This window comes from Salmo salar, chromosome 01 (genome assembly GCF_965601325.2).
Source record: "Salmo salar chromosome 01, fSalSal1, whole genome shotgun sequence".
In the NCBI taxonomy this organism is placed as follows: domain Eukaryota; kingdom Metazoa; phylum Chordata; class Actinopteri; order Salmoniformes; family Salmonidae; genus Salmo; species Salmo salar.
The window spans coordinates 52,479,570-52,505,398 of NC_138291.1; the positions used below are offsets into that span (position 1 = coordinate 52,479,570).

The window sequence follows — 25,829 nt, forward strand, 5'->3', positions numbered from 1 at the left end:
AGTGTGTGTGTATAGAATCAAAAAGAGTAAGCGGGTCAATGCAGATAGTTCGGGTAGCTATTTGGTTAACTATTTAGCAGTCTTATGGGTTCATAAGCCTTTTGCTCCCAGACTTAGCGCTCTGGTACCATTTGCCGTGCGGTAGCAGAGAGAACAGTCTATGACTTGGGTGGCTGTAGTCTGACCATTTTTAGGGCCTTCCTCTGACACCGCCTGGTATAGAGGTCCTGGATGGCAGGGAGTTTGACCCCAGTGATGTACTGGGCCGTATGCACTACTCTCTGTAATGCCTTGCGGTCGGATGCTGAGCAGTTGCCATACCAAGCAGTGATGCAGCCAGTCCAGATGCTCTCAATGGTGCTGCTGTTGAAGTTTTTGAGGATCTGAGGGCCCATGCCAAATCTTTTCAGCCTCCTGAGGGGGAACAGGCATTGTCGTGGCCTCTTCACAACTGTGTTAGTGTGTTTGGACTATGATAGGTCCTTAGCGATGTGGACACTGAGGAACTTGAAGCTCTCAACCCGCTCCACTACATCCCTGTCGATGTGAATGGGGCGTGTTCGTCCCTCCTCCGTTTGGCCCTCCGTTTCCTCTAAATATGTCTAAATCCCGCCGGCGAACTCATGGGACTTTCTGTTTTTTGTCTCGGCCACTAGGGGGAGAATCATTGTTCTTATTCTGCATTAGGCTATGGAAAAATGACAATCAATGAAAAATGTAGAAAAAAAATGCGAACAAGAGATTTAAATGCATTTCTATATGATATCTATATGAAGCTACGCAGGGTTGGTCCTGGTCAGTCCCTGGATGGGAGACCAGATGCTGCTGGAAGTGGTGTTGGAGGGCCAGTAGGAGGCACTCTTTCCTCTGGTCTAAAAAATATCCCAAATGCCCCAGGGCAGTGATTGGGGACACTGCCCTGTGTAGGGTGCCATCTTAAAACGTGTGTCCTGACTCTCTGAGGTCATTAAAGTTCCCATGGCACTTATTGTAAGAGTAGTGGTGTTAACCCCGGTGTCCTGGCTAAATTCCCAAGCTGTACCTCATACCATCACGGCCACCTAATAATCCCCAGTTTACAATTGGCTCATTCATCCCCCCTCCTCTCCCCTGTAACTATTCCCCAGGTCGTTGCTGTAAATGAGAACGTGTTCTCAGTCAACTTACCTGGTAAAATAACAGATAAATAAAATCAAATAAATATCATTATTTTATCAAATCAACACTTGACTTGTTATGCAATTCAAAGATTGTAAACATAGGCCAGACCTTTTTAGAGTAATTAGCACTTGTTTTGATGTTTCTACGGCAATCAATGTAAAAGTCATTGTGAACAAGAGATTTAATGGAGAATGTCTGTTGAACGTCTAATAGAAAACCTTCTTTACCTCGGTGATATACCGATCCCATACATCCAGTGGAAACGTCATAAAAGACGTGAAGATTTTTCCTCTGCACAAAAACAGCTGTCTGTCCCAAGCTCAATAGGCTAGTTGATACAATGTTACAAGTTCGCTAGTGAGAGCTTTATGCTGGACACAATGTTTATAAACGTTTATTATTAATTTGATACAATGTTGCACTTTACTAGCGATACCTCAAGTCAAGACAAATAGAAAGTGAGGCAGACAGGCGGAGTAGAGAAATGAATTCAACTGAAAGAACCTGTTTTTTTTTTTCATCAGGATATTTTCTTCTGTTTTTATTTGTTGGCTTTAGGCCTAAATATTTTACTTCGTTGATGATGGAAGTTATAGGCATACTGCTGCATTGGCCTATCTCTAAGTTTCATGCGCTCCTTTCTTTAGTGGCAAATGGATCAAGGTTTATCAGTGTGTATGGTGCTCCTGCATTACTTAAATGTACATGTTTTTATTTTTATCATGTTAATTCAGATTTGTATGATTAACCAGGTGACAATGATTTAGAAAAACGAAAACATTATTATTGAAATGAAACTTCCACTAAAAATGCGCATATGAAAATCAGAGCTGGCACGCAGATCGGTAGAACTGGTAGGATAAATTGTAAGCTTCCCCAAACTTGAAACTCACTGGTCTTTACTATTACACCCATTAAACAAATTCGCATGAAAAAAACGTGCCTCTTTTAAACAAATTCGCATGAAAAAAATGTGTCCCCCTATGGAAATCCAATGCCCATCCATCTGTTCTGGCGCCGGCCATGATTATCGTTAACAGTTGACAAAGACTACCAAGACAATGACCAATATTTATACAGTCCTATCACCATATGACTGTTCTGCAGGGAACGACACTCGACAGAGTTCAATGTACACCACATTCCTATTATATCCGATTGTTGGAGGGTGAGGGCTGAAAAATCCATGCTACAAAATAACTGTAAAAAAAAAAAAAAAAAATAGAACATTTGCAGTTGCAATCTGTAAAGTTGAGGCGGGGCAGAAGTCGTCAGCAATATGTGAGACGGGCGTTTTTCTCATTTATGCAACTCTTCCGTTCTCCCTAGCATGCCTCAAGCAAGCTTAAAAATAAACAGGTTCTGCCGGAGTAGGTGATAAAGCCAAGCAGCACGCTCTTTTTGACGAGTCCAGCACGGACTACAGTCTCATTGGAGAGAAGAAGGACTATATAGTAACAAACAGCCTAAACTGAAACCATGGACGTATTCAATTCATGAAGAATCTCAGTTGAGCCATAAAGTGAGTTCTCAAAATTGTTTCAGTAAACATATGGGAAGATAATGTGTAACATTTCTCTCTTGGTTAATATTTAGGCTATATTCTTTTTTAAATCAACATATTGATTTGTTCGTGGGATTTGTTTTGGGGATTTATACCTACTTTATTTAAACACCAAAATAGCAAGGTTATTTTGTTGAGCTGAGAAACATAATTGACCCCGAAGTTATAGGTATTTCCTAGAAAAACTATTATGTTAAGTGTATGTTTGTTAATAGTCTCATTATCCTCTGCATGTTTGCATTATGTTGGGCTTTTGAGTACTGTATTTCCACAGAGTTTCTAAACCCAGAGGCGCAACATCGCTAAACATCCGGGAACGCTTGCGAAACAGACCAAACAGAACAGGATGGGGTTTGAGAAGTCAATCAGAGAAGTGGAAAATGATTCCTTAGTTGTTAATTTTCTCGTAATCTAAAAGGCACAACCTAGATTCTTAAGTAGTTGAACATGTTATTACTCAAACATGAAAGTTACCTATATGGAAGGAGTGCCTGACGGCCTGCACATGCGCAGGTCGGCGCGAGACGACTTTCAGATCCGAAGACGTGTTTCGACGCATGAGCATTGCGAGCCAATGTCGCCATGACATCGCCTACAAGCGTGATCAGGGATTTCTATTGGAGAAGCAGTTTTAGCCTATCTTCTTCACACGTGTACGGTCTTTGGTATTACTGTCTTTTCATGTCAGCCTGCCTAACTAAATATGAACTTGCAAATGGAGTAAGAATTGACTGTTGTGCCAGGGGGAGGAGCCACTCCATAAGCCTTTTTACCCTGTGGCATATATCCCCCTTTCCACTTTGTTTTAGTGTTGGGTTACACAGGGACATGCACAAGAGAATATGAATATGTAAATGGTGACATATTTTGTTTAAGGCTGATTTTGCAAATACGGGTGCTTTTGGATGTTAAATATTTTCGAAAATGAAACCTCTTGAAAGTGCTTTTTATCTATCTGAATATTTTCTTCACTCTGTCTGGAAACAAAATCCAATAGTGGCCGAGACCATACTATTTCAGAATTGTATCCGTTTCCCCAAATACCCGAGGGGAAATATCATTACCACCACGTTATAAAATGTGCTATCTTAGTTGAAAAGGATATCACAGAAATTGTGCTTAAGATATTTTATAAAACATTTCTCATGATTTTTTTTAAATCATGTTTTTTTTTACTATTTGGAAGTTTTCTTAATTATATGTATTAATCATGGTCATGTCTAATTGTCCATATATGCATTGATGATACTCAGAAACATGTATTTACCACATAATCATATTATCTTAAGAACAAGCATAAGGTTCGCCTATTGGAAAAATCATCAATATCAATTGTAATTTAATACACCGTTTCCTCCAAAATATGTACCGTGGGGGTAATGACTTAGCATTGTGGTAATGACAAATTACATTTCATATAAAACAACTGATGAAAAATACCTTTAAACATTTTAATGCCACAGTTGTACATGTTTAAGTGTATTGTATGTTTCCCAAGTTTGTTCTTCAAATTGCATGTGAAGTCTTCCAGTAGAGTTTGAAGGCTACCTTACACCTTCTCCTTTACAGTCAAATGGACATTAAACTTCTCTTTTGTTCCATCTTTTGTTTTTTTCTCTCACTATTCTGCCTTGCATTCTACTCAAACCACCATGTTTGTCGTCCACCATCAAAAGCGGAAGTCAGCAGCTCTTTCTCTTTGCAAAGAGGGCACTCTCGATACATGCACTATTTGGTCATCTTCTCGCAACACAAAGACCCAACCAATTCTTAAATGTTGCTGCTTTTAACCACTCTGTGATATAACAACTTGTCTGCCATGAACTGAAGGTTGGCATGTGTCTTACACTGGCATGTCTCTGTCTTTCACTGATGGATTGACAATCCAAAAGGGACATCTTTTGGTGAACTCTGTGTATGACAGCTTGACCTCTGATAATTCGAACTTCTGATGGAGTTTTGCCAGTGTGTCTTTCAGTTATCGCTTCTGCATTTTATTATTGTGTCTTGCCAATCTTTCCCTTTTTCCTGTTGATGCTCAACTGTTATCATCATATTCAAAGAGCATTTTTATTTCACCTTCTATTGCTGGACTAATTGCATTCAAATGTTTCTTTCTTGAGTACTGCAGACAGGTTGGCCATTTGTTGTTTCCACTCATTGTCTTCGCAGAGAATCCAAATTCTCTGTGGGCCATTTTCACCATGGAATACTTTTTAGTAATTTCCCAGCCAAAACCTTGGATATCACTTGTTGGTCTTTTGCACTCTGTTGCTTCTGATATTTATCTTGCGGCTTTTGGTGTTTTGTTTTTGTTCCGAGAGAATCCAAAATACGGATCTTCTCTGACAATCTATCATATATTTCTTGTAATACTTTCTCATTTTTCTTTCCCGTGGCCTCCAACAGCACATCTGCCATACATAGATCTCTGTAGACTTTGGATCTGGTTTTTTTTTCACCTTCCTACGGCCTCTCTGTCTTGGGGTTTCCGAGTTTTAATAGGAGAGGGAATCCGGTGCCATTTGAGTGGCAGGTAGGCCATCATTCTGTAGCTGTAAGACTTCAGGTGAGTGATGTGGTGTGTTCCTTGACATGTTCCTTGACTCCATAACCACAAATTTCTGGATAGTTGATCTTCTGTTTCTCTGGTTTACTTTCCATTGCCCCCCCCCCTTTCTCACTGGGAAAGTTGTGAGATGGGTTTCAGTTCACCACTTTCTTTTCTCTTGAGGTATCTTTTTGTTTCTTAAGATACTCTTGGTATCTTATAGGATCTTGTTTGATTTTGTTAATACATGTCATTGTCCTCTCCTTGGTTGATTTAAGGGGGTATATTATATAAAAAATTAAAATAATAATAATTAAAGTCAGTAATAACCATAGAAAATCACATAAATAGACATCAAAATCACTCAATCATCCTAACATAATCCAAAATGTAATAGTCTTATTTAGCAAATAAGTGTTCAATTTCAACTTAACCATGATCATATATGTAATTTATGTTTCTTTTCAGGTCTTAAGGTAAGTAAAAATATATGAACTAATACATTTTGTCATTACCACCACATTCTGTCCTTTGCATCACAGTTCATTATTTGGTGGAAATAACGTGTGGTGGGAATTACATTTTTACAGTATTTGGTCATAAATAGCAGGGATTCTAGTATGCTAAATCCAGTTGAACAGCTTGCATACAATTTATCCTAAATACACATAATTAAAACAATTAAAAAAAATCTAACATAATTTGATGACATTATAGCCTATTTGGTAATGACGTACAATATTATCTTCTCAAGTCATATTTACCTTTATTTTTCTATAATTTCCCAGCATCAAAATTTGAATCTCCCTCCATGACATCATCCCTATTCATATCCATGGTAACCAAGTACACAAACTTAAAATAAACGTTATTATCATGTAATTTGCTTGTCGTGGTGGTAATAACACACGTAGAGACGACTGTATTTTGTGTAAAAAAAAGGTTACAAATGGCTTATGCGCATCTAATATGTATATTGTGTCCATTTATTTGCCTCTTTTTAAAAACAGGTGCATTAAATATTTTCTAATTATCAACACTTTTGTAAGTGTAATACATAGTAGAATGTCAAAAGTCTGGGTGTGAGACAGGACAAACCTGTGCAAAACAGTGAAATCCAGACATGAAAGGCTTTAGAAAATAAAACAAACAAAAAACATTGAAAGGTGGGGAAAAAAAGTTTAAGATTATTTTAGTCTCCACTTAACATTTACATTACATTTACGTCATTTAGCAGACGCTCTTATCCAGAGCGACTTACAATGGATGTGATTTTTTTGTTGTTGAAATTAACATTTTATTTTACAAATCTAACCCTGAGACACAAAAAGGCCCGCATTTGCAAAATCACCCATAAATAAGCAGAATTGATCATAGCCTACACATCTGTCACCGTATAACTTTGTTTCCATCCCTCCTCACTACCAAGTTCTCATATTGTGTGTACCCTCTCAGGTTCTCTCTCAGGAATCAGTATGGCGCACCGCTCTCAGTGTTCCTCAACCGGGGATAACCCCCTGGACCCCAAATACCTGCCTTCCCACTTCCGCGAGGAGTACCGGCTGGCCATTGACGCACTTGTGGAGGATGACTTGGAGGGCTATTATGAATTCCTCCAGAGTGCGGATGTGGTGGACTTCCTCTCCAGACAGGAAATTGACCACATTAGGTGCACAGTGCAAATTCCGTACCAGAGCACTCAGCCAGAGCTCCCGTATGTAGAGACTGAGGGAGATGGCTCTTCAGACACGTACTGGCCTGTGCACTCTGACTTGGATGCACCTGGTCTTGACCTTGGCTGGCCCCAACAGCATCACTTCATAGGCCCCACCGAGGTCACCACGCTGGTTAACCCCTCTGAGCCAGATATGCCCAGTATCAAGGTGCAGGCTCGTCGACTTATCAAGAATGCTCAACAAGTATGTCGATCAGCTCCTTATTATACTAACACTGATTCTGTTGGGCAATATGTTGTGTAGCAGAAAGGATATGCAATAGTACAATAGTAAATGTAGAATCAGGGGCATAGTCGGTTTTTGAACATGGGGGGGCCCAATTTAGGCGGGGTGTGGGGGTCCTCCCCTAGATTGTTTTAGCAAATGTAAAATTATTTTCCTGCATTGTAAAGGCCCAATGCAGCTGTTTTTGATCTCAATATCAAATCATTTTTGGTTAACAATTAAGTACCTTACTGTAATAGATTTCCATTAAAGTGGTCAAAAAGAAAATAATTTTTTGTTGCAAAAAACTATTTCTAAAGCAAGAATGTCACTAGGACTGTCTGGGAGTGGTCTGAGTGGGGGTGGGGAGGGGGGAATCAAAGTGGTGCATTAACCACAGTGTAAATCAATCCACCAGAGCAGAAGGGCCAAATGGGAGGGAAATATAACCAATAACCTCCACCCACGCAAAACCTGCTGATTAAAACATCCTGTGTTGATTTTATTTTCAACCAGCAACTATCAGGAAATAACAGTTGAAATGATAAGCTGTTATACAATATGATACAAAATTTGATATGATACAGAGTTTTGACTGCACTGGGCCTTTAACAAGGCCCAGTGCAGCTTGATATACAAGCGTGAAGCAGCTTGATATACAAGTACCCCTAATTCAATTCCGTAATGCTGAGTGTCAAGCAGAGATGCAGCAGGTCCAATTCTCAACTGGGCATCGAACCCCCAACCTTTCAATCTCAGGGTGGACTTTTTAACCACAAGGCCAAGGCAGTTATTTCAAAATATTATCTTTTTATCTGGTTTTAGACATTCAATAAGAGATGCACCAATGTGGATATTGCGGTCCGATACCGATATACTATTTTATTTAACATTTTATGGCCATTCTAGCACAGATAGATACTGTAACAAAGTTATGTTCATAAGGCTAATAAGAAAATATGTGAAATTATTTGATTACATTTTCTACTTGCATCACAAAGTGACTGAAATGCATTCAAAATGTTTTGCAAAGTTCACGAAAACATCAGGGAAGATCATCAGGTAGGAATTGTGTGTCTAGAAAATAAGATCTGCATTGCTTTCAATTGCGGTTATGTCACTGTCCCTTCTAATGAGACCTGCAAGGCTTATGAGCATCGTAGAAGGAAACAGAATACATGTGTTCCTGTGAGTTGTAACCTTCCGTGATGGGGTCATAATAGCTTATAGCTCTAAAGGTTAAGAGCTAAAAAGTATTTTCCCCCTTTCTGATAATAAAAAAAAAAAAAAGCATATTTTTCTGCTGAATGTAATCAGATCTTCAACCAAAACCTAATATTAGATAAAGGGAACCTGATTTTACAAATACCAAAAATATATACTTATTTCATTTATTTAATTAACAAAGTTATGCAACACCCAATTCCCCTGTGTGAAAAATGTATTGCCTCCTTACACTCTGGGGGCAATAACTGACTGTGCCACCTTTAGCTGCAATGACTGCAACCAAATGCTTCCTGTAGTTGTTGATCAAATCAAATTGTATTGGTCACATACACATGTTTAGCAGATGTTATTGCGGGTGTAGCGAAATGCTTGTGCTTCTAGTTCCTTCTAGTGCAACAATATCTAACAATGGAACTAAGAATATATAAATATATGGATGAGTAATGTCAAAGCGACATAGACTGAGTTACAGTAGATAGTATAGAATATAGTATATACATATGAGGTGAGTAGTGCAAGATATGTAAACATTATTAAAGTGACTAGTGTTCCATTTATTAAAGTGGCCAATGATTTCAAGTCTGTGGAATCTAGGCAGCAGCCTCTCTGTGCTAGTGATGGCTATTTAACAGTCTGATGACCTTGAGATAGAAGCTGTTTTTCAGTCTCTCGGTTCCAGATTTGATGCACCTGTACTGACCACACCTTCTGGAGGCAGTGGCTCGAGTGGTTGTTGTCCTTGATGATCTTTTTGGCCTTCCTGTGACATCTGGTGCTGTTGGTGTTCTGGAGGGCAGGTAATTTGCCCTCGGTGATGCGTTGTGCAGACCGCACCACCCTCTGGAGAGCCTTGTGGTTGTGGGCGGTGCAGTTGCCGTCCCAGGCGGTGATGCAGCCTGATGCAGCATCTGTAAAAGTTTGTGAGGGTTTTAGGTGACAAGCCAAATTTCTTCAGCCTCCTGAGATTGAAGAGGCGCTGTTGCGCTTCCTTCACCAAACTGTCTGTGTGGGTGGATTGTTTCAGTTTGTCAGTGATATGTATGCCAAGGAACTTAAAACTTTCGACCTTCTCCACTGCTGTCCCGTCGATGTGGATGGGGGGGTGCACCCTCTACTGTTTCTGGAAGTCCACGATCATATCCTTTGTTTAGTTGATGTTGAGTGTGAGGTTATTTTTCTGACACCACACTCCCAGAGCCTTGTTTGTTGTTGTTTCCTACCTTCACCACCTGGGGGCGGCCCGTCAGGAAGTCTAGAACCTAATTGCACAGGGCGGAGTTCAGACCCAGAGTCTCGAGCTTAATGATGAGCATGGAGGGTACTATGGTGTTGAATGCTGAGCTATAGTCAATGAACAGCATTCTTACATGGGTATACCTCTTGTCCAGATGGGATACGGCAGTGTGCAATGTGATGGCGATTGCATCGTCTGTGGACCTATTGGGGCGGTAAGCAAATTGAAGTGGGTCTAGGGTGACAGGTAAGGTGGAGGTGATATGATCCTTGACTAGTCTCTCAAAGCACTTCATGATGACAGAAGTGAGTGCTACGGGGTGATAGTCATTTAGTTCAGTTACCTTTGCATTCTTGGGTACAGGAACAATGGTGGCCATCTTGAAGCAAGTGGGGACAGCAGACTGCTTCAGTGTTACTTGCCTCGAAGCGAGCATAGAAGTAATTTAGCTCATCTGGTAGGCTCGTGTCATTGGGCAGCTCGTAGCTGTGCTTCCCTTTGTAGTCTGTAATAGTTTGCAAGCCCTGCCGACGAACGTCGGAGCCGGTGTGGTACGATTCAATTTTAGTCCTGCATTGACGCATTGCCTGTTTGATGGTTCATCAGGGGGAATAGCGGGATGTCTTATAAGCTTCCGGGTTAGAGTCCTGCTCCTTGAAAGCAACAGCTCTAACCTTTAGCTTATTGCGGATGTTGCCTATAATCCATGGCTTCTGGTTGGAGTATGTATGTATGGTCACTGTGGGGATGACGTCATCGTTGCACTTATTGCTGAAGCCAGTGACTGATGTGGTGTACACCTCAATGCCATAATAAGAATCCCAAAACATATTCCAATCTGTGCTAGCAAAACAGTCCTGTAGCTTAGCATCTGCTTCATCTGACCACTTTCTTATTGACCAAGTCACTGGTGCTTCCTGCTTTAGTTTTTGCATGTAAGCAGGAATCAGGAGGATAGAATTATGGTCAGATTTGACAAATGAGGGCAAGGGAGAGCTTTGTATGCATTTCTGTGTGTGGAGTAAAGGTGGTCTAGAGTTTTTTCCCCTCTGGTTGCACATTTAACATGCTGGTAGAAATGAGATGAAACGGATATGAGTTTTTCTGCATTAAAGTTCCTTTAATGCAGGAAATTATGGCCGAATACAGCTCATTGAGTGCGGTCTTAGTGCCAGCATCGGTTTGTGGTGGTATGTAGACAGCTACAAAAAATATAGATGAAAACTCTCTTCGTAAATAGTGTGGTCTACAGCTTTTCATGAGATGTTTTTGTTTAATTTAACCTTTATTTAACTAGGCAAGACAGTTAAGAACACATTCTTATTTACAATGACGGCCTACCCCAGCCAAACCCGGATGAGGCTGGGCCAATTGTGCGCCACCCTATGGGACTCCCAATCACGGCCGGATGTGATACAGCCTGGATTCGAACCAGGGACTGTAGTGACGCCTCTTGCACTCAGGTGATGTCGTCATTCAGCCATGACTCTGTGAAACATAAGATATTACAGTCGATAATAAAAAAATGTAACATTTATTTAACCTTTATTTAACTAGGCAAGTCAGTTAAGAACAAACTTATTTGCAATGATGGCCTACCAAAAGGCAAAAGTCCTCCTGCGGTGACGGGGGCTGGGATTAAAAATAAAACAAATAAATAACATATAAATATAGGACAAAACACACATCACGACAAGAGAGACAACACAACACTACATAAAGAGAGACCTAAGACAACAACATAGCAATGCAGCAACACATGAAAACACAGCATGGTAACAACACAACATGACAACATGGTAGCAGCACAAAACATTATTAGGCACAGACAACAGCACAAAGGACAAGGTGGAGACAACAATACATCCCGCAAAGCCACCACAACTCTCAGTAAGAGTGTCCATGATTGAGTCTTTGAATATAGAGATTGAGATAAAACTGTCGTTTGAGTGTTTGTTGCAGCTTGTTCCAGTCGCTAGCTGAGGCAAACTGAAAAGAGGAGCGACCCAGGGATGTGTGCTTTGGGGACATTGGGGCTAGGGGGTAGCAATGAACCCTGAGACGGGATTGCTAGCAAGGCTGGAAATTCAAAACATCAAAAATCTAATAATTTCAATTTCTCAAACAATCAACTATTTTACACAATTTAAAAGATAAACATCTCCTTAATCTAACCACATTGTTCGATTTTCAAAGAGGCTTTACGGCAAAAGCATAAAGTTAGATTATGTTAGGACAGTACATAGCCACAAAAGTACAAACATCCATTTTCAATTCAAGGTCAGGCGTCACCAAAAGCAGAAACCAGCTAAAATTATGCACTAACCTTTGACAATCTCCATCAGATGACACTCCTAGGACATTATGTTATACAATACATGCATTCTTTGTTCCATCAAGTTCATATTTATATCCAAAAACAGCATTTTACAGTAGCGGTGAAATTCAGATTTTTTTCTTCTCTGAAATGCTTCCGGTGAACAACGTTACAATTTACAAAATTACTATTCGAAAACATTGGTAAATTATAATATTGTCATTCAAAGATTTATAGTTTAACATTTCGTAAATGCTACTGTATTGCCAGATTTCAAAATAACTTTGCTGGGAAATCACAAGTTGCAATAAACCGGGTGCTGTGCTAAGAACAATAGGCTAGGCTATATAGGTTAGCATCATCTTGTAACCATGTAATATCAATAATACTATTGTCAATAATCCCTTACCTTTGATTATCTTCATCCATTGGCACTTCCAGGAATCCCAGGTCCAGAACAAATGTGGTTTCTTTTGACAAAGTTCATAATTGATGTCCAAATAACTCCAAGTTGTTAGGCTTCGGTGGCTACTAAAAAGTAGCGCGGGGGGGGGGGGGGGTGGGAAGTCACGCAAAAAGTTACAAAAATAATCTATTTACGTTCGTTCAAACATGTCAAACGTTGTTTAGCATCAATCTTTAGAGCCATTTTTAACGTGAAACATCAGTAATGTTTCAACCCGACCACTCCTGTGTCTAGAAAAACGTTTTAGAAAAAATGTCTCGCGTCAGATGATTGCGCAGGTGCAGGCAATAATGGAAGTGACGACATCCCAGGGAGGTCAACTTCCCTGCATTCTAATTCGATCTCTGTTCATCATAGACGCTTCAAACAACTTTATAAAGATCGCTGACATCTAGTGGAAGCCGTAGGAGTTGCGAAATGAATCCTTTCTCACTGCGTTATCTATTAAACAATGACAAAAAAAAATAGTACAGCCACAAAATTATTTTTTTCTCTCAGGTTTTCTCAGGTTTTTGCCTGCCATATGCGTTTTGTTATACTTACAGACACCATTCAAACAGTTTTAGAAAATTCAGAGTGTTTTCTATCCAAATTTGGTAATAATATGCATATCCTAGCTTCTGAGTTGGTGTAGGTGGCAGTTAAAAATGGGCACATACTTTTTTCAAAATTCTCAATACTGCCCCCTAGCCCCAACAGGTTAACAGAATGTGACTGGCAGAATGGGTGTTGCATGTGGAGGATGAGGGCTGCAGTACATATCTCAGAAAGGGGGAGTGAGGCCTAAGAGGGTTTTATAAATAAGCAGAAACCAGTGGGTCTTGCGACGGGTATACAGAGATGACCAGTTTGAGGAGTATAGAGTGCAGTGATATGCCCTATAAGGAACAGTGGTGGCAAATCTGATGGCCGAATGGTAAAGAACATCTAGCTATTCGAGAGCACCCTTACCTGCCGATCAATAAATTACGTCTCTGTAATCTATCATTGTTACGTGCCTCCTAGTAGGTGGGAGGTGCAGGAATCAGGAGCAGGAGAGCAAGGAAGTCCCAGTGGCACAATCGTTTTATTTAAAGAAATCCCAAACAAACAACAACATGGGGGAAAACACGCTAAAACGAAGTCGCAACACACGGAGGAGAAACTTCTACTCCTAGATGAATGAAACAAAACGGTAACATACCGTGAGCAAAGAAAACCCTGTGGTGCAATACACGCACCCCTAGCAAAGTAACACAGAACAATCCCGCACAAAGACTAGCAGGCAGCGGGGTGTAAATAAACCCATCGAAATCAACTAAATGAACACAGGTGTGAAAAAAGACTGACACAAACGAAAAGGAAAAATGGATTGGTGGCAGCTAGTAGGCCGGCGACGACGACCGCCGAGCGCCGCCCGAACAGGGAGAGAAGCCACCTTCGGTGGAAGTCGTGACAAGCATGTATAGGATGGTTATCTGAATCAGAGTTAGTTTGGCAGCTGGGGTGAAAGAAGAGCGATTACAATAGAGGAATCCAAGTCTAGATTTAACTTTAGCCTGCAGCTTTGATACAGTTGAAGTCGGAAGTTAACATACACTTAGGTTGGAGTCATTAAAACTCATTTTTCAACCACTCCATAAATTTCTTGTTAACAAACTATAGTTTTGGCAAGTAGGTTAGGACATCTATTTTGTGCATGACACGAGTCAGTTTTCCAACAATTGTTTACGGACAGATTATTTCACTTATAATTCACTGTATCACAATTCCAGTGGGTCAGAAGTTTACATACACTAAGTTGATTGTGCCTTTAAACAGCTTGGAAGATTCCAGAAAATTATGTCATGGATTTAGAAGCTTCTGATAGGCTAAATGACATAATTTGAGTCAATTGGAGGTGTACCTGTGAATGTATTTCAAGGCCTACCTTCAAAATCAGTGCTTCTTTGCTTGACATCATGGGAAAATCAAAAGAAATCAGCCAAGACCTCAGAAACAAATTGTAAACCACAAGTCTGGTTCATCCTTGGGAGTAATTTCCAAACACCTGAAGGTACCACGTTCATCTGTACAAACAATCGTACGCAAGTACAAACACCATGCGACCAGGCAGCCGTCATACCGCTCAGAAAGGAGACGCGTTCTGTCTCCTAGAGATGAACGTACTTTGGTGCGAAAAGTGCAAATCAATCCCAGAACAACAGCAAAGGACCTTGTGAAGATGCTGGAGGAAACCGGTACAAAAGTATCGATATCTACAGTAAAACGAGTCCTATATCGACATAACCTGAAAGGCCGCTCAGCAAGGAAGAAGCCAGTGCACCAAAACCGCCATAAAAAAGCCAGACTATGGTTTGCAACTGCACATGGGTACAAAGATCATACTTTTTGGAGAAATGTCCTCCGGTCTCATGAAACAAAAATAGAACTGTTTGGTAATAATGACCATCGTTATGTTTGGGGGAAAAAGGGGGATGCTTGCAAGCCGAAGTACACCATCCCAACTGTGAAGCACGGGGGTGGCAGCATCATGTTGTGGGGGTGCTTTGCTGCAGGAGGGACTGATGCACTTCACAAAATAGAGGGCATCATGAGGCAGGAAAATTATGTGGATATATTGAAGCAACATCTCAAGACATCAGTCAGGAAGTTAAAGCTTGGTCGCAAATGGGTCTTCCAAATGGACAATGACCCCAAGCATACTTCCAAAGTTGTTGCAAAATGGCTTAAGGACAACAAAGTCAAGGTATTGGAGTGGCCACCACAAAGCCCTGACCTAAAGCCTATAGAAAAGTTGTGGGCAGAACTGAAAAAGCGTGTGCGAGCAAGGAGGCCTACAAACCTGACTCAGTTACACCAGCTCTGTCAGGAGGAATGGGCCAACATTCACCCAACTTATTGTGGGAAGCTTGTGGAAGGCTACCCGAAACGTTTGACCCAAGTTAAACAATTTAAAGACAATGCTACCAAATACTAATTGAGTGTATGTAAACTTCTGACCCACTTGGAATGTGTGTTTTGTTCAATAAAGTTCATCTTTATGTCCAAAAACCTAATTTGAAATTGGCACGTTATGTTCAGAAATGCATTGTCTCAAACAAACATCCAGTGAAAGTGCAGAGAGCCACATCAAATTACAGAAATACTCATCAAACATTGATGAAAGATAGAAGTGTTTAACATACGATTAAAGATCAACTTTAATGCAATCAGCTGTGTCAGATTTCAAAAAGGCTTTACGGCAAAAGCATACCATGCGATTATGTTAGGTCAGCGCCTAGCCACAGAAAACCATACAGCCATTTTCCAACCAAGGAGAGGTGTCACAAAAGTCAGAAATAGCGTTAAGATTAATCACTTACCTTTGATGATCTTCATCTGATGGCACTCCCAGGTCTCCATGTTAGACAATAAATGTTTGTTTTGTTCAATAAAGTTAATCTTTATGTCCAAATACCTTCTTTTTGTTCGGGCGTTTACTCCAGTAATCCAAATGCACAAGGCGCATTAACAAAGTCCAGACGAACAGTCAAAAAAGTTCCATTATAATTCGTAGAAACATGTCAAACAATGTATATAATCAATCTTTAGGATGTTTTTATCATAGATCTTCAATAATATTCCAACCGGACAATTCGTTTGTCTTTAGAAAGGAAAGTGAACGGAGCTCGCGCTCACGGCTGCACGCGATAAACAACCCAAGGCTTTCAGCCAGACCCCTGGTTCAAACAGCTCTTATTCGCTCCCCTTTCACAGTAGAAGCCCGAAACAACATTCTAAAGACTGTTGACATCTAGTGAAAGCCTTAGGAAGTACAATCTGACCCCATAGACACAGTATATTGGATAGGCAATCACTTAAAAAAAACAACAAACCTCAGATTTCCCACTTCCTGGCTGGATTTTTCTCAGGTTTTTGCCTGCCATATGAGTTCTGTTATACTCACAGATATTCTTTTGACAATTTTGGAAACTTTAGAGTGTTTCCTATCCAAATCTAATATATCTATTATATGCATATTCTAGCTTCTGGGCCTGAGTAGCAGGCAGTTTACTCTGGGCACCTTATTCATCCAAGCTACTCAATACTGCCCCCCGTTCCAAAAGAAGTTAAAGAAGAAAGGGTCTAAACCATCTGACCCAGATGATTTTTTGGGGTCAAGTTTCAGGAGCTCCTTTAGCACCTCGGACTCAGTGACCGCCTGCAGGGAGAAACTTTGTAGCGGAGCAGGGGAAAAGAGGGAGGAGCATCAGGGATAGCCGCATTAAAAGGTGTGGGAGATGAGGAAATGTTGGACGGGCAAGGAGGCATGGCTTAGTCAAATAGGAATCCTGACTTAATGAAGTGGTGATTAAAGAGCTCAGCCATGTGCTTCTTGTCAGTAACAACCACATCATCAACATTAAGGGACATGGGCAGCAGTGAGGAGGAGGGTTTATTCTCCAGGTCTTTAACTTGTTATGGATAGGGGGCAGTATTTTCATGGCCGGATAAAAAACGTACCCGATTTAATCTGATTATTACTCCTGCCCAGAACCTAGAACCTTTTTTTAATTGTAATTTTCTTTATGGGGACGTGTTTGTTAACAATACCACTGAAAATATAAAAAAAGAGGGGATCAAGCTGATTCTATACCATTTTACAGAGACCAGTTCATGAAGGAAGGCTTGCTCATGAAAGTTTTTTGCAAGCGTCTAACAAATCAGGACAGGTCGTTTCACTGAGCAGCCATTACGAACACAGGCTGTAAAACAGTGATCACTGAGGTCATTACAGAAAATGCCAGACTGATACCTATCAGGATTATTTGTGAAGATAACATCAAGGAGAGTAGCCTTTTCTGGGTGTTTGGAGTCATACCTTGTCGGATTGGCAATAATCTGAGGAAGATTTAGGGAGTCCCATTGCTTTAGGACTTGGTCAGGTGGGTTAAGCATGTCCCAGTTTAGGTCACCTAGCAGAACAAATTCAGACTTGGTGTAAGGGGCCAGGAGAGAACTTAGGGCAGGTAGGGTACAGGCTGCTGCTGATGGAGGACGGTAGCACCCAGCAACAGTGAACAAATAGGTATTTGAAAGTTTAATGCTTAAGACCAGCAAATCAAATTGTTTGGGGACAGACTTGGTGGAGACAACCGAGCACTGAAGATGATCCTTGGTAAAGATTTCCATTACCCCACCTTTGGAAGATCTGTCTTGCCGAAAAAGGTTATAACCAGAAAGGTTAACATCAGTATTCATAATACTCTTCCTTAACCATGTCTCACTAATGACCAACACATCTGGATTGGAGCTGTGAACCCACACTTTCAATGTATTATTTTTAGGTAATAAGCTTATGGTGTTAACGTGCAGAAAACCCAGGCTTTTACGAGAGCAGAAATCAGTTAATGTCTCGTTGGTAGGATATACGTGATCGTAGTTCGTCTATTTTATTATCAATTGATTGTACGTTGGCTAATAGGACCGATGGTAAAGGTATATTACCCTCTTGGCGACGGATCCTAACAAGGCACCCAGATCTTCGTCCACGATACCTCTGTCTCTTTCTCCTGTGAATGACGGGGATGAGGGCCTTGTCAGGCGTCTGAAGTAAATCCTTCCCGTTCGACTCATTGAAGAAAAAGTATTCTTCCAGTATGGGGTGAGTAATCGCTGTCCTGATATCTAGAAGCTCTTTTCGGTCATAAGACACAGTGGCAGAAACATTATGTACAAAATAACTTACAAATAATGCGAAAAAACATACACAATAGAAAAATTGGTTATGGGATCGGAAAACGGCGGCCAACTCCTTCGGTGCCATTGTCAAAAGATTTCCAGTTTGCATAAAGTCCAGAGAAGCTCTTGAGGGCTGTCGTGGTATCGGCTTGAGGGGGGGGGGTATGCACGGCCGTGACAATAACCGAAGAGAATTCTCATGGGAGATAACAGGGTCGGCATTTGATTACAAGATATTCTAGATCGGGTGAACAAAAGGACTTGAGTTCCTGTATATTATTACAATTACACCATGAGTCGTTAGCCATGACACATACACCCCCGCCCTTCTTCTACCCAGAGAGATGTTTATTCCTGTCAGTGCAATGAACTGAGAATCCAGATGGCTGGTCCGACTCCGACAGTATATCCAGAGAGAGACATGTTTCCGTGAAACAAAGTATGTTACAATCCCGGTTGTCTCTCTGGAAAGAAACCCTTGCCCTGATCTCGTCAACTTTGTTATCCAGGGACTGAACATTAGTGGTGGGTGGTGTGCGCGCCTCCTAAGTCTGACTAGAAGACCGCTCCGAATTCTTCTTCTCCACCAGCGTTGTTTTGGGTCGGCCTCTGGAATCAGTTAATTTGCCCTGGGTGGTGCGAACAAAGGATCCGCTTCGGGAAAGTTGTATTCCTTGTTGTAATTCTGGTAGTGCTGGTGAGTTACCGTTGCTCTGATATCCAATAGTTCTTCATGGCTGTATGTAATAACACACAACATTTTCTGGGCTAACAATGTAAGAAATAATACATAAAAAAGAAAATACTGCTTAGTTTCCTAAGAACTAGAAGCGAGGCAGCCCTCTCAGTCTCTCACATCACTGTGGAGGAATTTTGGTCCACTCTTGCATGCAGAACTGCTTTAACTTAGCGATATTTGTGGATTTTCAAGCATGAACTGCTCGTTTCAAGTCCTGCCACAACATCTCAACTGGGATAGGTCTTTGACTAGGCCAGTGGTTCCCAAACTTTTTGTAGTCCCGTACCCCTTCAAACATTCAACCTCCAGCTGCGTAACCCCTCTAGCACCAGGGTCAGCACACTCTCAAATGTTGTTTTTTGCCATCATTGTAAGCCTGCCACACACACACACACACACTATACAATACAGTTATTAAACATAAGAATGAGTGTGAGTTTTTGTCACAACCCGGCTCATGGGAAGTGACAAAGAGCTCTTAAAGAACCAGGGCACAAATAATAATAATCAATCATTTTGCTCTATATTTAAACATCTTACATGTAAAATGTGTTCATTGAAAATGGTGAATAACTCAGGTTAATGAGAAGGGTGTGCTTGAAAGCATGCACATAACTCTGCAATGTTGGGTTGTATTGGAGAGAGTCTCAGTCTTAAATCATTTTCCACACACAGTCTGTGCCTGTATTTCGTTTTCATGCAAGTGAGGGCCGAGAATCTACTCTCACATAGGTACGTGGTTGCAGAGGGCATCAGTGTCTCAACCTCTATGGGCTAGGTGGGACGCTTGCATCCCACCTACTCAACAGCCAGTTGAATCCTGTGGCGCGTTATTCAAATACCTTAGATATGATATTACTTCAATTTTTCAAAAATATGACTATTTTACACCATTTTAAAGATAAGACTCTTGTTAATCTAACCACACTGTCCGATTTCAAAAAGGCTTTACAACGAAAGCAAAACATTAGATTATGTCAGCAGAGTCCCCAGCCAGAAATAATCAGACACCCATTTTTCAAGCTAGCATATAATGTCACATAAACCCAAACCACAGCTAACTGTAGCACTAACCTTTGATGATCTTCATCAGATGACAACCCTAGGACATTATGTTATACAATACATGCATGTTTTGTTCAATCAAGTTCATATTTATATCAAAAAACAGCTTTTTACATTAGCATGTGAATAGCATGTGACTAGCATTCCCACCGAACACTGCCGGTGAATTTACTAAATTACTCACGATAAACGTTCAGAAAAAGCATAACAATTATTTTAAGAATTATAGATACAGAACTCCTCTATGCACTCGATATATCTGATTTTAAAATAGCTTTTCGGTGAAAGCACATTTTGCAATATTCTCAGTAGATAGCCCGGCATCACAGGGCTAGCTATTTAGACACCCAGCAGGTTTAGCACTCATCAAAGTCAGATTTACTATAAGAAAAATGTTATTACCTTTGTTGTCTTCGTCAGAATGCACTCCCAGGACTTCTACTTCAATAACAAATGTTGGTTTGGTCCAAAATAATCCATCATTATATCCAAACAGCGGCCTTTTGTTCGTGCGTTCTAGACACTATCCTAAAGGGTAACTAAGGGTGACGAGCATGGCGCAATTCGTGACAAAAGAATTCTAAATATTCCATTACCGTACTTCGAAGCATGTCAACCGCTGTTTAAAATCAATTTTTATGCCATTTTTCTCATAAAAAAGCGATAATATTCCGACCGGGAATCTGCGTTTAGATAAACAGACAAAGGAAAAGAAAGCATTCGGTCGAAGCGGGCACGCGCCTAAGCCCATAGTACTCTGAGTGGCCACTTGCCAAAAGCGATAAAGTGTTTCAGCCAGAGCCTGCCTCGATATCGTTCAACTTTTTCCCGGGCTCTGAGACCCTATGGAAGACGTAGGAAGTGTCACGTTATTGCACAGATCCTGAGTCTTCAATAAAAAGAGCCAAGATGAAACACTACTTCTCAGACAGGCCACTTCCTGCTTGAAATCTTCTCAGGTTTTGGCCTGCCATAGGAGTTCTGTTATACTCACAGACACCATTCAAACAGTTTTAGAAACTTTAGGGTGTTTTCTATCCAAAGCCAATAATGATATGCATATTCTAGTTACTGGGCAGGAGTAGTAACCAGATTAAATCGGGTATGTTTTTTATCCAGCCGTGTCAATACTGCCCCCTAGCCCTAACAGGTTATTAACAGCAATTTGCCAAGGCAGGATACTCTGAGCGCAGCCCAATCCAGAAATCTGGCAGTGGCTTCTGATTCAAATACATTTTCACAGAATCTCTTCTTCAGATATCGGTAAGTGGACTGGAGGCAGGGCATGAAAGGGATAACGAATCCAGTTGTTTGTGTCATCTGTTTCGGGAAAGTACCTGTGTAATTGCGCACCAAACTCACTCAGGTGCTTCGCTATATCACCTTTGACATTGTCCATAAGCTTGAGTTCATTTGCACACAAAAAATCATACAATGATGGGAAGACCTGTGTGTTGTCCTTGTTATGCAGACAGAGAAGAGCTCCAACTTCCTAATCATGGCCTCAATTTTGTCCCACACATTGAATATAGTTGCCGAGAGTCCCTGTAATCCTAGATTCAGATCATTCAGGCGAGAAAAAACATCACCCAGATAGGCCAGTCGTGTGAGAAACTCGTCACCATGCAAGCGGTCAGACAAGTGAAAATTATGGTCAGTAAAGAAAACTTTAAGCTTGTCTCTCAATAAAAACATGTGTGTCAATACTTTGCTAACCAGCGCACTTCTGTATGTTGTGAAAGCGTTACATGGTCGCTGCCCATATCATTGTATAGTGCAGAAAATACACGAGAGTTCAGGGGCCTTGCTTTAACTTCTATGGGCTAGGTGGGACGTTAGCGTCCCACTCTATTCAACAGCCAGTGGAATCGGGTGGCGCGAAATACAAATTCCTCAAAAATCCTATAACTTCAATTTCTCAAAAATATGACTATTTTACACCATTTGAAAGATAAGACTCTCGTTAATCCAACCACATTGTCCGATTTCAAAAAGGCTTTACAGCGAAAGCAAAACATTAGATTATGTCAGGAGAGTACCCAGCCAAAAATAATCACACAGCCATTTTCAAAGCAAGCATATATGTCACAAAAACCCAAACCACAGCTAAATGCAGCACTAACCTTTGATGATCGTCATCAGATGACACTCCTAGGACATTATGTTATACAATACATGCATGTTTTGTTCAATCAAGTTGATATTTATATCAAAAACCAGCTTTTTATGCAACCGCTATGTCAGATTTTAAAATAGCTTTTCGGCGAAAGCACATTTTGCAATATTTTGAGTACATAGCTCAGCCATCACAGGCTAGCTATTCAGACACCCACCAACATCAGGGCAACCTAAACTCAGAATTACTATTACAAAAATTGGATTACCTTTGCTGTTCTTCGTCAGAATGCACTCCCAGGACTTCTACTTCAACAACAAATGTTGTTTTGGTTCCAAATAATCCATAGTTATATCCAAGTACCTCCGTTTTGTTCGTGCGTTCAGGTCACTATCCAAAGGGTAATGCGCGAGCGCATTTCGTGACAAAAAAAATGCAAAATATTCCATTACCGTACTTAGAAGCATGTCAAACGCTGTTTAAAATCCATGTTTATGCTATTTTTCTCGTAAAATAGCGATAATATTCCAACCGGACAACGTTGTATTCATTCAAAGAGGGAAGGAAAAAAATGGCGAGGTCTCGTGAACGCGCATCTCCAGTCTCTCTGTCCCCAGGCAGACCACTGACAAACTCTGCTCCTGTTATCTGCCCAGAGACAGGAGACGCATCAATCCGCTTTCTGAAGGCTTTAGAGAGCCAATGGAGCCTTAGAAAGTGTCACGTAACAGCTCAGATGCTGTAATTTTGATAGAGATGCAACAGAAGGTCTACAAATTGTCAGACAGGCCACTTCCTGCATGGAATCTTCTCAGGTTTTTGCCTGCCATATGAGTTCTGTTATACTCACAGACACCATTCAAACAGTTTTAGAAACTTTAGAGTGTTTTCTATCCAAATCTACTAATACTATGCATATTCTCGTTTCTGGGCAAGAGTAGTTTAAATCGGGTCCGTTTTTTATCCGGACGTGAAAATACTGCCCCCTAGCCCAGACACGTTAACAAAGTTAGCCATTTTCACTGTAATGTCCAAAACGTCTTTCAAGCTGTCAGGCTTTCCCTTGGCAGCAAGAGCCTCTCATGGATGCTGCAGTGTAAGGAGCAACTGCTTGCACGTGCGTTACAACTCCACTATGTCTCCCTGGCATGGCTTTTGCGCAATCAGTACAGATACCAACACATCTTGACCACCAAAGTCCATTTGATGTCACAAAGCTGTCCAGTACTTAAAATATATCCTCTTCTGTTGTCCTGGTTTCCAGTGATTTGCAGAAGAGGATGTCTTCCTTAATTGACCCCCTATAAATTTAACGGACATACACCAGGAGCTGTGCCAGGCCTGCCATGTCTTTTGACTCATACAGCTGTAACACATAGAATTCACTGGCTTGTATGCGAAGCAGTAATTGTTTTAAAACATCTCCTGCCATGTCACTGATGCTTCGTGAAACAGTGTTGTTTGATGAAGGCATTGTCTGTGTAGTTTTTTTGGGCCTTTTCCCCCAGCATTGTCCCGCCATATCCGCGGCATCAGGAAGAATTAAGTCCTCCACAATAGTATGGGGCTTCCCTGTCCTAGCCACTCGGTAGCTCACCATATAAGACGCTTCTAGCCCCTTGTTATTAATGGTATCTGTTGCTTTTACATATGTCTTATTACTCAAAAGTCGTCTTAATTGTCACTCCAAAAACTCCTGTGGCTTATTTTTGTTTAATTTTATGTCTGCGCAAAAGTGAAGGTTTCATTGAGTTGTGAGATAATACTTTTGCACATAGACTACCATTCAAAAGTTTGGCGTCACTTAGAAATGCCCTTGTTTTTGAAAGAAAAGCTATTTTTTTGTCCATTAAAATAACATACAATTGATCAGAAATACAGTGTAGACATTGTTAATGTTGTAAATGACTATTGTAGCTGGAAAAGAGAATAGACTGATGAGTTTCAGAAGAATGTTCTTTGTTTCTGGCAATTTTGAGCCTGTAATCGAACCCAAAAATGCCGATGCTCCAGATACTCAACTAGTCTAAAGAAGGCCAGTTTTATTGCTTCTTTAATCAGGACAACTGTTTTCAGCTGTGCTAACATAATTGCAAAAGGGTTTTCTAAGTATCAATTTGCCTTTTAAAATGAAAAATTTGGATTCGCTAACACAACGTGCCATTGGAACAGATAAGTGATGGTTGCTGATAATGTGCCTCTGTACGCCTACAGTATGTAGATATTCCATACAAATCTGCCATTTCCAGCTACAATAGTCATTTACAACATTAATAATGTCTACACTGTATTTTTGATCCATTTTATGTTATTTTAATGGACAATTTTTTTTGCTTTTCTTTCAAAAACAAGGACGTTTCTAAGTGACCCCAATCTTTTGAACGGTAGTGTAAGTGAACACCAAATCAATGTAGTTCTCACCATATTTGCGCCTCTTCGATGGTCCAACATCCCTGTCTGTTGTTCAGTGCTTTCCCGGGTAAGGGGGCAGTAGCTCTTCCGCTGCATCAGATTCACAACTGTCAGTGTACATGCTAGCTGGGCTAACAACAAATGTAGAATTACTGATGCTAGCATTGGATGTGCTCGTGGAAGCAGAACAACTTGTGTTGTCGACAGGTGCAGGTGTAGTACTGCTGGTAGTTGCAGTACTACCAGTAGAGCTGGTATGTGTCTCTATGGACGCGGTTCTTACTAAATGGACTGTCTGAAAACTAAAAGAATTCTTCACAGTTTTTTTAACAAATGTTATTTATTTTTAAATGGGAAAAAAAATGGAATCACATTTTTATTTGGCGTACCTCCGACGGCATTTGGGGGTATGCCCCCAAGTTTGGGAATACCTGGACTAGGCCATTCCAAATCTTCAAATGTGTTGCTTTTTAGCCATTTTCATGTAGACTTGATTGTGAGTTTAATTATTCTCTTGCTGTATGACTCAGCTGCGCTTCAGCTTCAGCTCACAGATGGATGGCCTGGTCGTCCAGGTCCAGGTCCTGAGGCAGAAAAGCATCCCCAAGCTTGACCGTTGGTGTAAGGTTATTTTATTTGTTCTTTTTTAAACACTTTTTACCCCTTTTTCTCTCCAATTGGTTGTTACAATCGTGTCCCATCGCTGCAACTCACATACGGACTTGGGAGAGGCGAAGGCTGAGAGCCATGTGTCCTCTGAAACACGACACTGCTAAGCCGCACTGTTTCTTGACACACTGCTCGGTTAACCCGGAAGCCAGCCACACCAATGTGTCAGAGAAAACACAGTCCAACTGGCAACCATGTCAGCACCCAGCCCTCCACAGGAGTCGCTAGAGCGAGATGGAACAAGGACATCCCGGCCGGCTGAACCCTCCCCAAACCCGGACGATGCTGGGCCAATTGTGCGCAACCTCATGAGTCTCCCAGTTGTGGCCAGCTGCCGGGAACGAACCCGGATCTGTAGTGAAGCCTCTAGCACTACAATGCAGTGCCTTAGACCGCTGCGCCACTCAGGAGGCCTGGTATAAGGTTCTTCCTGTGGAATGCAGTGTTTGGCTTTCACCAGGCATAATGGGACCCATGTCATCCAAAAAGTGATACTTTTGACTCATCTGTCCGTAGAACATTCTTCCAAGAGTCTTAATGATCATCCAGGTGCTTCCAGGTGATTTTTTTTTAGCAAACTTGAGTCAACGTTTTGGACGAGATGGGTTCCATTATGTCTGGCGAAAACCAAACAGCGATGTGAGAGACTGATCAGCAACTACAGG

General features: G+C 41.0%; 1 protein-coding gene across 3 annotated transcripts in view; it reads left to right on the plus strand.

The window, feature by feature from the left end:
- Positions 1-2,390: 2,390 nt before the first annotated feature.
- Positions 2,391-25,829, plus strand: part of LOC106604487 (uncharacterized) — a 34,873-nt gene continuing 11,434 nt past the window's right edge. Inside the window, exons 1-3 of one of the 3 annotated variants that reach the window (XM_014199165.3) lie at positions 2,391-2,683; positions 5,135-5,294; positions 6,732-7,195. In XM_014199165.3, the coding sequence (XP_014054640.3) occupies positions 6,752-7,195 (444 nt within the window). In that variant the 5' untranslated portion in view covers positions 2,391-2,683; positions 5,135-5,294; positions 6,732-6,751. The remainder of the gene's footprint in view (positions 2,684-5,134; positions 5,295-6,731; positions 7,196-25,829) is intronic. The other 2 variants (XM_014199158.3, XR_006769999.2) reach the window with 2 other exon arrangements.